Source organism: Cylas formicarius, unplaced genomic scaffold (genome assembly GCF_029955315.1).
Source record: "Cylas formicarius isolate icCylForm1 unplaced genomic scaffold, icCylForm1.1 PGA_scaffold_10__41_contigs__length_53128322, whole genome shotgun sequence".
NCBI classification, from domain to species: Eukaryota; Metazoa; Arthropoda; class Insecta; order Coleoptera; family Brentidae; genus Cylas; species Cylas formicarius.
In genome coordinates this window covers 33,678,421-33,694,559 of record NW_026844214.1, presented here as the reverse complement: position 1 = coordinate 33,694,559, position 16,139 = coordinate 33,678,421, and the positions used below count along the sequence as shown (strand labels likewise).

General features: G+C 33.6%; 1 protein-coding gene across 1 annotated transcript in view; it reads right to left on the bottom strand.

The window, feature by feature from the left end:
- Positions 1 to 15,830, bottom strand: part of LOC132700344 (putative transcription factor SOX-15) — a 120,743-nt gene extending 104,913 nt beyond the window's left edge. Inside the window, exon 1 of the mRNA XM_060667586.1 lies at positions 15,412 to 15,830. Within this exon, the coding sequence (XP_060523569.1) occupies positions 15,412 to 15,452 (41 nt within the window). The 5' untranslated portion in view covers positions 15,453 to 15,830. The remainder of the gene's footprint in view (positions 1 to 15,411) is intronic.
- Between the last annotated feature and the right edge of the window lie 309 nt (positions 15,831 to 16,139).

Genomic DNA, 16,139 nt, shown 5'->3' with positions numbered 1-16,139 from the left:
TTGGTGAGGCAACGCAAAAACTTCATTGAGAAAAAATCGTTAAAGTTAAGAAACGTCGGCGTCTAATTCACTAGTGGTTTAGCTAATTGACAGTTAATGTAGATGCAATTCCAGTTTTCGTACTTCGAATGCCAATTATTTGTCATGATATTCGATGCTAAGCGATTGGACCAGGGCTAATATAATTATAACATGGCATTAATTAGTATTTAGTTTTTATACGACTCTATTGAGCTTTTAATTCGCTTAAATGCAACGATATTCTCCGAAACGACTTGCAAGTTGCCGTAACAAATTTAATTCGGTAGTCCCGGCAGGTTTTAACATTTGCCCACACACCTTAACCTTGTTAACAAAAATGTAGCCATGATTTTTATTACTCTTAAATGATATATAACAATGTGTTTACAATTGTGCTGTTGTTTAAAGCTAAATTAATATTTTGAAAAAATATGGATCTATTTTTCAAAATTAGATTGCAGATGGAGCAACTAAGTTTGACTTTTTTTGCCTCGTTTCAATTTCGTTGTGCCAATTAAAAAAAAGTTTATGAAACATATATTTTTAAAGACAAGAAGCATATATTAAAGTAGTTCAAAATTCTACACTCTAGCTTTATCGAATAATAATAATTGCGATTACTATTATTTCGACATTCTGTATTTCTAATTTCTATTTTATTAGTTTGGTTTAACAACAACTCGAACGTTTTTGTTAAATTAAAGTAAAAACAACGTTTTGCCTTGTTAAAAAACATATTTAGATTCATGTAAGGGAAAAATTTGTTTACCTTAATATGACTACAAAAAAACTAAATTATTTTTCCAAGAGACTCCAAAAACCAAAATTTTCTTTTAACTGCCGCCATATTTCCTCGGTTTCCTTGTTTCTAATATTTAATATTTTTTTATTATTAATATTTAATAATAATATTAATAATATATGATATTTCATTTTTATTTATTAAACCTAAAGCGTAAATAAACATGTCATATACTTTTTTGTTTTGGGTATTGTATGTTTGCGTATGTCATAGCAAATCTGAAAACGTCACCATGTGGCTTCAGAAAGAGTAGAAATCACTTTTTTTTTCTCAAATATCTCCGGGTCACTAGGAATTTTCAGTTTCTAAACGACATATAAGCACTGATCACACAATTTGTGTGAGTGTGATTTTTTTTATATTAATTTTAAATATGGATTCATTAACCAGATATGAAGGTGGTTGGTATACCTTCATATCTGAAAACCTTCTCCAACCTTATTCTTCAGTACAACAACTGAACTATCAAAACCAAACTGTACGCATAGAAAGAATGTTTAGCAATAATATTTGCAAAAAGCTTGTAGCACCTATAATGCAATATTTGTATCTTATAATGGCCTTGCTTTCGATGTAAATCAGTGTCAAACTCATCCTTTTGAAGAAAAACCACGAAGACTTGAAGCCAATCCGTTTCATAAGCGATTTGAAAAATTCCCGAGTTCGCTGAGAAAAAGCACTGAATGGCTACCATTAACGTTCCGACGAGTTTGATTTAGGCCCAACGCAACCCGACAAATGTCTTAATTATCAGCCTAGGTTACAGGCGCGAATCTAAACGGGCTCTTCAGGCCTTTTCTGGATGAGCAAAAACCGAAAACGAGTCTCAGCGGCACGGACGTGATACGAATGACGTACGAAAGAGTACGACACTGATAGGGAGACGATCTTGCACCAATTGCTTAAGACTTAATCTGATCAATAATATTTTATATACAATCTAGTCTGGTTTGCTCCTAAGTGATTATTCGTTGTGGAAAAATATCTTGTGATTAAGCTCCCAATTTTTTAATGGTTGAGATTGGCGACAAAACTACAAAAAAGAACAAGTCGAAACCTTGAATCTATCTATATGTCTAATGAGAAAGTTTAAAAATTCTTTGACGTTTGAGACGACTTCAAAAACTTTTGAATAAACTTTTTGACTCGGAACCTAAGGAGTATTACTATCAACAATAATAGTTTAAATAGTTGGGAGTCAAGTAATTAGATCGGCAAAATTTTTGAAAGACAATATGCATTGAATTAGTTGTTTATTTTTTCAAAAGTAAGAACTAAAGAACTAAAGAATAACTTGAAATTAAATGTTATCTATTTTTCCAGATTTCTGATTATTCAATATCATGACTCACTCGTCTGGATGTTTCAAAAAATGTTCTGCTAATTTCTAGAGTAAATAGAATATTAAAAAATTATGTTAGTTTGGTTAATAAATATGTCCAAAAATGTCTCCTTTAGAAGATATGGCTCCGTAAAAAGGATCACAAAAATCGAGGAGGGGCATAAACCTTGTCCCGAATGACTAATTTCCAAATTGATGACAGGTAAAAATGTAAGACGCGTTCAAGATTGTTTGGTTGCTTACAGTCATTTCTATAGATTCTCGGTTTTTACGTTGGTAAAAGAATTGATTACATTCAAGAATTTTATCGAATAAAATTTTATGACCAGTTTCGCGTTTGTGTTCGGCAACTGCTGATGAGTTTATTTGTCTTAGTCTTAAGGCTCCTTCATGTTCTTTCAGTACAGTTGATATTCTTCTCTTCTCTCTTCCGTCATCTATGGAACGGAAACATATTGTCAGTACCATTGGTTGTACAATATAGCAAAATATCTAGCTTCTATGTTAAAACCCTTCACAGGGAAAACTAAACAATTAATTAAAAAGTATTACATTAGATCCATAAGATCTTTTGATCTTTGATTAGTTTATTAAAGTCCCCATTCCTGAAACTCTCAACATTATTCAGATATATTAAAATCCGAGAATCTAGAACCAAACCTTCTGATCTTAATTGAAAAATGCTGGTCTGATTACGGTGACATTTTTGAACAAAACAGTCATCGCAAATATATTTATTCATTATTTATTTTTATTTGACAATAAAGTCCTCGGACACTTTCCATCTAAAACCAACATTATAGAAACGCCACCTTGATGATACTGTTATTATTTGGCCTCATTGTAAAGAATTTCTATTACATTTTCTTAGCCATTTAAATTCTATACGCCTTAACATACGTTTTACAATTGAATGAGAAACTAATAATAATCTCTCATTCTTGGACATTCCTATCAATAGAAAAAATAAGACCTAACATTGGGTCACCCAGACCGATACCTTAATGCATTGTCACATCACCATCCCGCCCAAAAATCGTCGGTTATCAACTCTCCTGCTTACAGAGCCGTAAAGCTATCTCAGTTCGAGTAACTGAACCCAGAATTAAAACACCTTACATCTGCTCTTTTCTCTAATAATGTCCACAGTAGAGATATCGAGCGTTCCATCAGAAAAAACGACCCATATATTTTGGATTAATGATAGGATGACCCCCGTCTCGTCTGTATACTACCGCGATCTATTTATCGTGAAATTTTTTCTTGCGTTTAACGTAAATGTTTGTATATAATGCTGTGATTCTGCCTACTTGTTAAATAAGTACATACAAGGATATCATTTGATGTGTTGTTGGTTGGTTGTTCCTTATTTGCTATTTTCAAATTTTAACTTTTAAATGTCATTTTGGTCTTCGGTCTGCATACTATTTTCAATTCAAGAGATAAAAAATTAGGGACCTAAAAACATACAGGAGATTGTTTCATGCCTAACTAAAATGACATCGTATCTTTGCCATTTGACAGGTGTCGTGTTACCGCAAGAAAATTTCTGTTCCCACCTATAAAAGTATACAGAACTTTGTTTAAGCCAAAGGCAAAACTGGCGTCTTATCTTTGACATTTAGTAAATTAAAACTTATATTATAGATAGTATATTATGCAACTATGCAACAAGTTCGATAAACGCCACTCTAGTCACGAGTTTGATTTTGTACTGACGGAGATAGTAATAAATAATAAACGACTAACTGAATTATTTTATCAACGTTTAACATCCTATACTTTTTAACGACTATTTTTTGGGTACATTTTTGCAAAACAGCACGAATACATCACAGCTAAGCGATCGTAGATAGATAGTTGGCCCAAAAAGCTATTCCCGTACATTTTTATTAGTTCGACCTAACAGGCAAATGGTTGCGTTGCGCTGTTGTAGTAATGACAGACGTGACCGTAAGGCTACAAGAGGGCGCCGTTAAATGACAAAAATAATATTTACTGGTTAATAGAGAGTCTCAACTATTTACGATGGTGGAATACAATCACAGTAAAAATACAACCAGTGGGTAAAATCTACCGAAAATATCCGAACGCTTCCAAACCCAAAGTTCAATCCCCCAAAGTGGTTGGCCACAGTGGTTAAAGAAACTGGCGTCTTACGCTTCGCGCACGTTTGACATAGTTTCATAGTTGAGTATTTTACAGAGTAAAGCAAAGTTCCCAAAACCGTTTGTTTTTTATCCAAAATGGAAACCTCTGTTTAGGGAATATTAAGAATAAATTGAACCAGTGCTTCTCCTAACTGCTGACAGACATAATTTGAAAACCGCAACTAAAAATTGTTATTATTAACTTTGACCAAAAAAAAACCATAGTGTTCATGATTTTTATAGGTTCATCGAAACAGCGGCAACCGTGTATAACATAACAAAAGTATGGTTGTTATCTATATAGATTTGGACAAAATGTCGCCGGTATATTAATGTCTCTCGATGACAAAAAATGCTTTGGAGTCGATGCCGACCGATGGCTTTCATTAAGAATACCTAATGAGTAAGCAAAACTGAGCATCAATAATTAATATACTGCTCGATTAAATCAACAGAGGTCCGAGGTAACGAATTATCGGGGCATATCCTATTTATAATACACGGTATTATATATTTTGAAGAAATTCACCTTTCGAGCGATACAATCTTTGTTCTGTTCTATACCACTTCAATTAGAAGTATATGACTCTTGCTTTCGTCTGATGCGCAATTACAATAATAATAAATATATTAACGTTTTCAAAATTTTTGTTTTTGCACAGTTTGAAATAAATTATAACGCATCTAAATAAAACGGAAAAAAATTTTGGTAAATGGAGGCATATTTGCCTCGATCTCGTTGACTGTTCCGCTATACATCGACAGTCCCACAGAATTGAATTAATAAATAAAGTTATTAGCCATATAAGTATTTCTACTTCTTAAATGTACCTTCATCTCACGTCAGATCGAGTACCATCACGGAAAAAACCAGTCTTTCGATAAGTTGAAGTGCTTGACGTACCGAGACAAAGTACTTGTGTCACACAACGATTCGATCACGTTTTTGTACAGCATCGAAGCATGGCGTGGTGTTGGTGAGACTTGGAGTTATCATAAAGTCGGATGTATTTAGCGAAGTTGGAAACAATCGGAATATTTGTTACGTACTTGTGACACAGAAGCCCCTGGACTCTTTGGATTCGGTGGATTCGAAAAAATATGGGTATTTCTACCATGGTCAGTTGTGGTTGGTTAATATGACAGTTATAATACTTAATCGATTTTGGTTTCCAAAAAAAATAAAACAACAGTTCTGTCAATAAACAAAGCCTTAATGTCAATGTAATGTAATTTACAATAAGTGACAAAGTTGGGGAAGCAAAAAAAAACTACTACTTATAATTAAGTAAAAGGATTACCGTTACCGTTCATCAAATGCGTTAAATGTTATTTTAAAACAATGATTAAGACGATAAGAATCAGCTTAGTGATAGTGATAATGCAATTAAAATATGGTATGGTAAAATGCGAAATGGTAAAGTATTAGTTTTTCAAAGTAAGATGTTTGAACTCACTCCAACACATACGCAGTCATAATTGAGTTTGAGATTCGAGCAATCAAGTTTATAGAACGTGAGCTAATATTAGAAAGTAGCGAACAAACTGCCTATTTAGCTTTGGAAACGACCGAGGCAGTCAATTCTTTGAACAAGGAGGAAAACTTAAGAGTTACAGCTAGATATACCTACAATGGGTTTACCATCGTGATCAAAATTCACCTCGCGAGAAACATTATTAATATCGTTAATATCCTCTACCCAAATTTCTTGAAACATGGCGGTTTTATATGTATATGTATTTATGTGAAGCCAATTCGGGACAGGCTTAAATTGGTTAATTGCACTTTCAGTGGCGGACATTTTTTGGCAAAAATTTTGCTTGCATTTTGTCGAGTTCATGATGGGTACCCTGACTGAAAAAAATTAAAATTACAATAAAAAAATAAATAAATTATAATCACGAAACCATATTAACTGTAACAATGTAACAAAATTATTTGGAAAAAAGTGAGTGAGCGGTGTTCCGGTGAAATATTAGCAGTAAAAAAACTGTCGCCATGAAAAATTATCTACAAGTTCGTGATACGTGTAACAATATTCGTGGGTGGTTATATTTATAGCGTAATACGAATGCACTATAGATACGTTTTGTAGATAAATTTAATAGATACATAGTGATTTATTCAGTCGATTAATACGTTATTGATTGTGGTTTCTGGGGCACAGTTTTAAGAACCGCTGAGATATAACAGATTTGATATCGCTAAGCTGCTGCCGCTCCGCCGACCACAGTTTGTGTAAGATTAACTGCTTTTAAGAAATTAATGTTACTGTCATATAAGTAGTAACCGGCGCGGTGAGCCCTGTTGTATGCAACCTTTGTACACGTCGTCAAGGTGATTGAATAATTTTGTACTTTAATATTTTTAAAACTTTTTTAACACAGTTTCCAGAATAAGATGCTCATCCTTGAAAGTACGAATGCTTATGTAATTAAAAAGAAAGTTCCAATAAATATTTGGCTTAGAGGCTCTTAAGAAGAAAAGAAATAAATTGTCTTAAAATTTTAAGGAAGAAGATACATAAAATATATATTCATTTTAATCATTAAGGAGCACTGATGTTCATATAAGGATATAAACTGTAACTATAAATATAAATTATTTTCTCTCGACAAAGCACAAAAAAAATTTCATAGCCGATTCAGTGAGACTACTTTTTATCTTTTAGTGAAATTTCGTAGGCACCTAGCCTAGCATAAGTGCAGACATTTTCTGTGAACAAAAATTAAATTTATTCTTCCACTGATGACATCCGCGAAAACATAAAATTGAATTTTTGGAAAGTTATTTTTTTTTAAAGCTTTAACGCTTTATAGCTCAGAATTAAGAGGTTTACAACATGTTGTTATAAAGGTTTCTTGTTAAAATCACTCAAGGATTCACACACTTTAAATGTAGGAACATGCTCAATTAATAAATACTCTATATATTCATAAAATTTGTCACATACCTGTCTAAGCACCAACAGCCATTTTTTGATGTGGAAGATTTTTTAAGCACTTTCGTCTCCATGTGCACAATGTGGACTAGATATTTTTAGGCAAAAATTAAGCGTTTTTTTTTCATTCAACAAATGGTTTCTTACGAAAAAACTAGAAACAAAAGATTTCTTTTTGATTATTATAAATGGAATCCAACAACTAAGGAATGGAATATTAAAATTATGGAATGATTAAAATTACTGACACTTTCATATTTCATAAACCTCCAAATCAAAACCGTATTAAAAATGTGTTAAGTCTCAAGCTACCTCAGTGATTCTTATTAAAACTTATTAATCAATATAACGGGACTACTGATTGAAAGTCGAGAAACGTTAACCAGCTTGGCTTCTACTTTTGCCAATCTGCTCATGAAGGTAATGGGGAGAAGAGAGGCTAACAATCTGGTCCTAAATGCGGCAGGCATGCCATGGACGAAAGCTGTCACTTGGAATAAGAAGCGACGTACTGAGGATTCACTGAGAGCTTGGACCACCGAATCCGAAGAATTATCCAAACTTTTTATGAAAGAAATCGATTTTCTTGAGAGTACACTATTTTTTTAGGTGACAGATCCAAAATTATGAATGCTAGGCACCTGGAAAAGCAGAGTTATATGAGTTTGCTTCTGTTTGTCACACAAGCATAGAAAATTTAAACCACTGCCCCTAAGTTATTTATTATATAAGTAATATATATATAAATATAAAAATAATATTTTTGTCTGCTAAAAAACTGGCGTTTTGCAGAGGTCTTTTAGGAAATTACGAATATATAGCGATATAAAGGTAGCCGAAAATTATAGGAATTGTGGCTATGAATGCAATTTTATCGCAACCAAGATTTCACAAATGATCAAATTTTAATATGGAAATAAATAGCTGAGATTATTGAGCAAGGTCATCTAAAATTATGACAAATAAATTATCCCATATCTTAGGAGCCAGGGAGATCATGTGAATGAAATTACCCTTCATTTGAAATTGTGATTAATCAATCTAGAATATTAATTAAAAAAATTGCCGATTTATTACATATTTCTGTTATGTGAAATTCCACTGTATTGTCTTTTAACTATAATAATCAATACATTATATATACCTAATTACCTAATTCCTGATCGGTCTTACTTTAAAAGGAAACAATAAAAAAAAACCAATGTACCTAAACAAAAATATGCTGTTGTCAGAAGCCTGCGTATCAAACTTTCGTTATGTATTCACTCTACAAATTATAATGCGAACTGGCATTGTTAGTACCAGTATTGCAAGTACCAGAATAAAACATACAACAATGCCAGTAGGTATAGAACGATTAAAGAAGTTTAGTGAACGTCCTCTATAAATCACGCACAGTTTATAAACTGACCAGAATATTCGATAGCCATGCAGTCGCCAGTTTTTGCGCGAGCAGAACGTTTTTGGCAACGAAGAATTTCAAATCGAATCTCGGCGGAAAGGAGCGTCATAGTTTAGTGCTTCTGCGTGCCGAGAATGGCAACGTTGGAACGCGACCACTACAAGAAAAATGCCGAGGACGTCCCTAAGACAGGTCCGGCTAATCTGTCAAGCAATATTAATTTTGCAAATAAACGGTTATTTATCATTTATTGGCGAGAGGCGGTAGGTTCAACGGGATATAAAAAAGCAGTTTTAATAAAAACAATCGGCATAGAAGTATCCTAATATAAAAAAACAACTCCAAAAATATCCAGTACTATTATTTTCCAATTTCAACGGTCCGAAAATTATTCCTAATTTTTTTAATACGAACCGTAATAGAGTTAATAACAGCAACCTCAGTCTTCATCCCCAATCATAATTAAAATTGCTATTAGCAAAGTACTGAACAAAATATGAGAATATATTTCAAAAAAAAAATTTATTCAACTCCCTACTTTAAAACGGGAGGAGAGTATCAATTTAAGACGTCAGTTGGGACGTACGCTTTGTTAATCACGGTCGCGAGTCACTTCCGACCTTCCAGGTACTTTAGTCACTGATTTGTTTAGAAGCGATAGGATGGTTTCGGTGGATTTTAGCCATAGGTCACACGCCACTCAAATTCGAGCTACTGTATTCATGCTCTTTTGCAAAAATATACCCAAAAACTAATGATCATAGAAAAAGTGTAGTATGTCAACGCATTGATAAACTTCGGTCTCTCATTTAATAAACACAGACTCCTGACATGCTATACTATTTAACCCAGTATTATGGCTTCCTTGTTTCCTAAATGCAAAATAATGCTACGAAGAAGGTCGAAAACTTCAAGCCCCCCATGCTTATAATTTGGGAGCTTTATCGTTGTTACTCTCTTCTTCATAAGGTTTTTTCAGCGGTCGAAAAATATTTTTAGTACGTGCCTGGTAGACTTCAGGAAGCCGGCCTGTTGATTTTGAAAGTGTATAACTTATAGGCATATACACCACCTGTTATCAATTGAAACATGAAGCACTGAAAGTCAAAACTGCACTATAGTATTCCCTATTCTATTAGTATCTCTCCTACACTATATTTATTAATTTTACTAAAGTTATAAAAAAGGAATGAAATCATCTCCCGCGAATGCTGCAAAACACCAATCTCCATTCATGCAAATGGATAACATATACAGTATATCTTTTATGAGAAGTTTCAATAATTGTTTTAACAACTGAGCTTTGGCAGCTAAACAGGAAATGAATACAACTTTCCCCTGCATGTTTTTCGTTCAAAAGCGAATTGAGAATGAATGAGGTGATAAATGTTATTGCCAATCTGAAAGAAAATCTCTTGAAAAATGCATTTGTCAATACTATGGAATATCTTACCTGATTTAAAACACAAACACGCTGCAAAAACCACTACAAGATACTATTAATACAACAACACTAAAATAGTGCATAAAAAGTTCCACCTTAGCCTTAAATCTGATCAAAGTATAAAATTAGGAAGAATATAGATATTTTGGAGATAGAAATTTAGTGAATCAACAAAATAGAAACATTAGGGTTAAGCTAATTCTAATTAAATAAATTATAATGCCCGAAATAAAGGCTTTATAATGGCTTTTAGATAATATACAGCGAACGGCTTAAAAATCAGGTAATGGATTTCAAGAAAAATGCTCGCACACGTTCATCGTATCTTTTTCTTGCAAAATTTTTTGCACTAAACAAAGAATATACAAGGTGGGTAAAAAGTGAATGTAGACACCAAGTTCCTTTTTTTCAATGGAATACATTTTTTTTTTAATCCATTTTCGAATTCTGTGTCAAATTTCACGCATAATTCATTTAGTATATATAACCAATACATATTTCTTACTTTTTATGAGCAAAAAAAAACAAGAAAAAAAAAATTTAAATGAACAGGTTGTAGCTAATTCTTATTATCTCCACAGTGAATAAAATGAGCGAAAATCTACATATAATCTAGGGAATATAAAAGGTTGTCCAAAAACTAATGGGAACACAAGTTTAAACATTTTCTTAGAAGTTCAGCCTAATCCCCATCTTCTGACGTAATAATGAGGTTAGAAAACGGATAGCTTTGCATGTATTAAAAGAAGAAAAGTATCGCCCGTACGAGATTAACATTACTACAGGAGCTAAACAAAAAATAAATGTTTGGAAAACAAAATTATTTCTTCGATCAAAATCTTACTGGAGCCCGATATTTACAATTTCTTCAAAATGACTTAATTCCTACTGTCGCAGTTTCTGATCTGCCAGATAGACAGATTTGGTTTCAAAAGGCTATTACTCCGCCTCAGTTTATTAGACAAATCCGTGAGTATTTAAATACGGAATTGCCGGGACAGTAGATTGGAAGAAGGCGATCAATAGACGGTTATTAATCATTTATTTGCGAGAGCCGATAGATTCAAGAAATAACAAAAGCAGGACCTCCACTGACTTTTTCCTTTGGGGATATTTTAAATCAATAGTTCATAAGGAAAAAGCCCAAAATTTAGATGATCTAAAATTTAGAATTAGATAGGTACGAAATAAGGCAAATGTAATGTTTTGGAAGGATTTTTAAACCGATTAGTATGTTGTCAAGAAGTTAAAGAAGGATATTTTCAACACTTAATAAAATAATGTCTTTGACATGTTTTTTATTCTTTTGCTCATAAAAAGTGGAATTTGACGCAGAATTCGAAAATGGATTTAAAAAAATAGTGTTGTATTTAAAAAACAACAAAATAAATTTGTTCCATATTCTAGCCGTACACTGTATATTTGTGATATAGGTGCAACGAATAAATTTGAAATGCGATAATGGTATCAGGTGCATTTAGTGCGTATTGCCCCAGTGAAAATCACACTAGAAATAAACACATTGTCGGTTGATATTAAAATTGGTATGTACTATATGAACATTTATTTACCAAAATCGCGCCAACTTTCTGTAAAAGTCAGCGAAGAAAATATTAGTGGATTTTTCAATATCGTTCAGAAGACATAAGATATAAAAACCAGCACACACCCCTTCAACAGCTGCTGATGATTTAAAATTCTACCCGCTTAAAAAATTAATTCATAACAATGTAACTCGTCGCATTAAAAATTATATTTTAGGTTTCTTAGAACAGTTATCGCATTCGCTGCACTTGAAGATAGAGGCGTCACGAACATGAGAAACAAATTTCACTCGGTGTATTTGTTTTAAAAATTGATAACGCGTCTAAACAAGCAAATGAAATATGTTTTCCAAAACGTGTTCGTTTCATATCAGAGAAAACAATATTAACATAATTTCAGCAGTGCAAATACCACGTCACTCTTATATAAACGGGTAGCTGTAGTAAAATCCTAAAGACAACAAACGATGTATTTTTGTGCTAGGAAATGTGTGTACTTTTGTCCGTCGTTGGTTCAAAGTCAGACAAGCTTTCTTTTGTGCTCGTATAAAAATAACCAATGTTAAACTGTTGTTCTATGTTTATGTTAATGTTATGTCCGTCATCTGAATATGGGGATAGCATTCTGACTTTTTTTCTGATATGTGGAATATTTCGTGTCGACTACTACTTAGGACATTCATGATTTTAGTGTATGCATAAAGCAGGGTGCCCAATTTACTACCAGTTATAGTAATCCGTAATCAAATACACTGGCACGACACAAACATTGAGCAATTAAAATTGATGTTGCTGGTTGTTTCATGATCAGAATATACAAAACGAATTGCAGCCAACTATACATAAAACAAGGGTTTTTTTTAAAGAGTCATTCTTTTGGTTTCTGATATTCGCTTTTGATTACATTATGCCCCAGGTGATGAAAATTCTAAAAGTAGCTCTATTGTGCATCTACATAATATGTACTCTAGTGGCATTTCTTAACATTGGGTACCTGCAACTTTACTTTACTAACGCAATACAATTAGAACTCGATCAACAACGCATTGAAAATTGCATCAGCTGATTGCACTGTCTAAAAGTTGCACTACTTTCTTTCCAAACATTTAACGGTCATGTCAAAACTTTCTGTATAATCAGCATAAAAATGGTATCTATATATCTAAAAGCTATATGGTAATATTCCTTAAATTCTAACAGTTTTACTTTAAACATAAAAGTCTGCTCTGGTGTGTTTTGCTTGATTATTCAACAATCTGCTTAGTCTTAGAGAGTTGGTGATTATTTAAGTAGTGCTTTAATAAAAAGGTCTGTATAGCATATTTCTACTGTTGACTTTTAAATGCATTGTCAATCACTTGATTAAACCCCAATGTGTAGATATGCATTTACTAAATATCTAGCTATTGGGTGTTTGAAAAAACGTTGCGGTAAGTTCCACGGTAAATAAAATATTAGTTTAGTTAATAAACATGTGTTCGAAAAATCCTTCTTCAGAAGGTTCTGTGAAAGCGGGCCCAAAAATCGTTTTTTTTTCATTGTTGCTAACACGATTTAAGATTTAAATTTAGACCACTAATACTGTGGATTGTGTCGTAAATGTTGCCCTGTATAGGTAAGGATAACAATTAGAATTTTATTATAGACAGAATGTTAACGTGGTGAACCATGAATGCATGGGCACTATCCTATCTTTTTTTATATACGAGGTGAGCGTGAAAAGTTCCCGGCTTGACATAGATGCAGCTCCAGTATCACGATAAAACTTTGTCTTCTTTTAAATATATATCTTAGTAGGCTGCGAAAAAAAATTGAAGCATTGCATCAAATAGTTTTTTATTGACAAATAACGCAAATTGAGCATAGAGCAGCCATAAAGTTTTTGATAAAAGAAGGGTTGGATGGTGTGTTGTGTTTTCGAATGGGCAGGAGTCCCTTGAAGATAATTCAAGAACTGGTCGATCAGTGGAGGTCATAACGGAAGATATTGTTGCGATTGTGGAAGAAGTGGTATTGACTGATCGACGTTTAAAAGTCAAGGAAATCTCAGAAATTAATTAGCTTTCTGATACAAGTGTTCGTCGAATCCTGCATGATCATTTAGGTATGCATAAGGATAGTGCAAGATGGGTTCCTAAAAACCTTTCGGCTATTCAAAAACAACGCCGTGCGGTCTTTTTTGGAACTCTGTGGGTCGGAACCGAAGCCTGTGATAGAAACTATTGAGAAGGGAGATGAAACTATGGTTCTCTATTATGACCCTCTATCGAAAAAAAATCAATGGAGTGGTGTCGTAAGGGTGAAGCACCTCGAAGAAAATTCAGAGTCTGCCAGTCAACAAAAAAGGTGATGGCCACGATCTTTTGGGATTGTGAAGGAATTCTTTTGATAGATTTTAAAGAAACTAATGGTCAATGGTAAATATTACTCAACATTGTTACATAAATTGCGAGACTGCATACATGTAAAACGTCTAGGAAAACTTACCAGAGGCGTGCGTCTTTTGCACGATAATGCACCTGTCCATATTGCTGGTGTTGCACAAGCTGCCATTTTAGAGTGTGAGTTCCAACAGATAGATCATCCTCCCTATAGTCCAGATATGGCCCCCAGCGACTATTATTTGAAAAAGGACTTACGTGGACGGCTGTTTATCGACGAAGTTGAGTTAAAAGAGGGTGTTTTAGCTCATTTTGCAGACAAACCAAAAGAAATTTTTTTTAAAGGGATTGAGTTGTTAATATAGAGATGTAATAAGTGTATTGAAGTTAAGAGGGATTATATTGAAAAATAATAAAAAATGGTTACTCTACTTTGTTTCTTTCATATTCAGGCCGGGAAATTTTGGCGCTGCCCTCGTATTTTACATACATACTGTTCTGTTATGTTTTTGTAATGTTCATCATCCAAAATTCCCCAATAGACATAAATATAAATAGAGAGACCAATGCATAAATCTGCACATCTCAGTACAGGGTCTAACTGATTAGCAGCACTTTATTACCCAAATAAAACATCACGATTCACACAACAATTATTGAATAATGAAATTAATGAAATGAAATTTAATTAGCGATTGCATTAACCGTTAAAGTAATAGCCATCCCAGGTTGTCGCCCCGCAAGTGTATTCCGCTGCTTTTCTGTTGTTTCCTTATCTATCTAAATTCAAGTCATTCATCGTCCGTTAATATAAATAGAAATAAACATTTCAATTACCTTTCGATCCGTTAATAGTGTAATAAATTACCTACCTATACTACTAGTAACCATTCGACTCGCCGCAAACGATTTAGTGATTGGTGTCTTAAAAAATACCAATTCGGGTCGCCTAATTTACTCGATCCCGAGGCGAGTGACTATTTCTTTTTCAGTCCGGATAAACTCCAATCGCAAAGACTCTTTTGGGAAATGTTAACAATATATTGCGGCAAGTCATTGCGATAGTTAAGAAAAAGATCCATAATCATTACCATCATAAAAAAACAAAGTGATAGTTTTGTGGGTCCAAATCAAAGACAACAAATGTCTTTTGATATCTATTCGATTAATTTTCATTATGTCAAGCACTATGGTTCCCAAAACCTCTCTGAGAGGGAAAGAGCAATGGTCAAACACTTTTTTTGTATTTCAAATTTCATAATCGAGTGTCCATGAAGAAATGTGTACTCTAATTACGCCTTATTCAATATTCATGTTAGGGATTGACTTTCCAGGTATCTAATACGTCTATGAACCATACAAACATTTGTCGCCGGTACTTACGGGTACGCACTGTAAGCGGTGCAATCTTCATCTGAAGCCATAACACAAACTTCTTCAGCACTTAATTCGTGTTGCGCACAAACACTCAATTAACGAGCAATAAATTGTCCCGTCCACGCGGATATCTATTCTATCCGCAAAATAATGTCCACTGAGTTACATATTGTTGCAATCGTCTTGCGCTGGAACTGACATAATTCGTGGAGACAAACGCACCACCCCCCTTCAAAGTTCAAAAGCCCCTATCGAACGACCGAATAGATATTATTTGCGTTTTTGAGAATCGCGCAATGTTTTGCGTTTAAAAGGTATTCTTCAAAGACCGCGAACAATAAACAACTGATGCGACGGAATATTATAAAGTCACAATCGCGGGCGTCAGTCGACGTCACAAAATGTGAAACGTAAAATGATCTTACCGGCTCACCTGCTTGCTAGGTACTGGCCGCCCTAGTAGGCAGTGCCGCCTCGGATTACCTGAAAGTGGTACCTGAACGACATGCGCGCGCATCAAAAGACCCGGCGTTTTGTGGATTTGTCACTAATGAGCTAACTTCTTTGATTTTGGTGCAAATACGATCATAATGAAAATTGTTTATGAAAACAAGTGAAACGTAGATACAGGGATATTAATAATGAGGTTTTAATACCAATACAGGCTTGAAATATATTTTTTTAAGTGACGAATGAGTGAACAATTAATCTTTTGAAATGTGTAAGAGAACTAG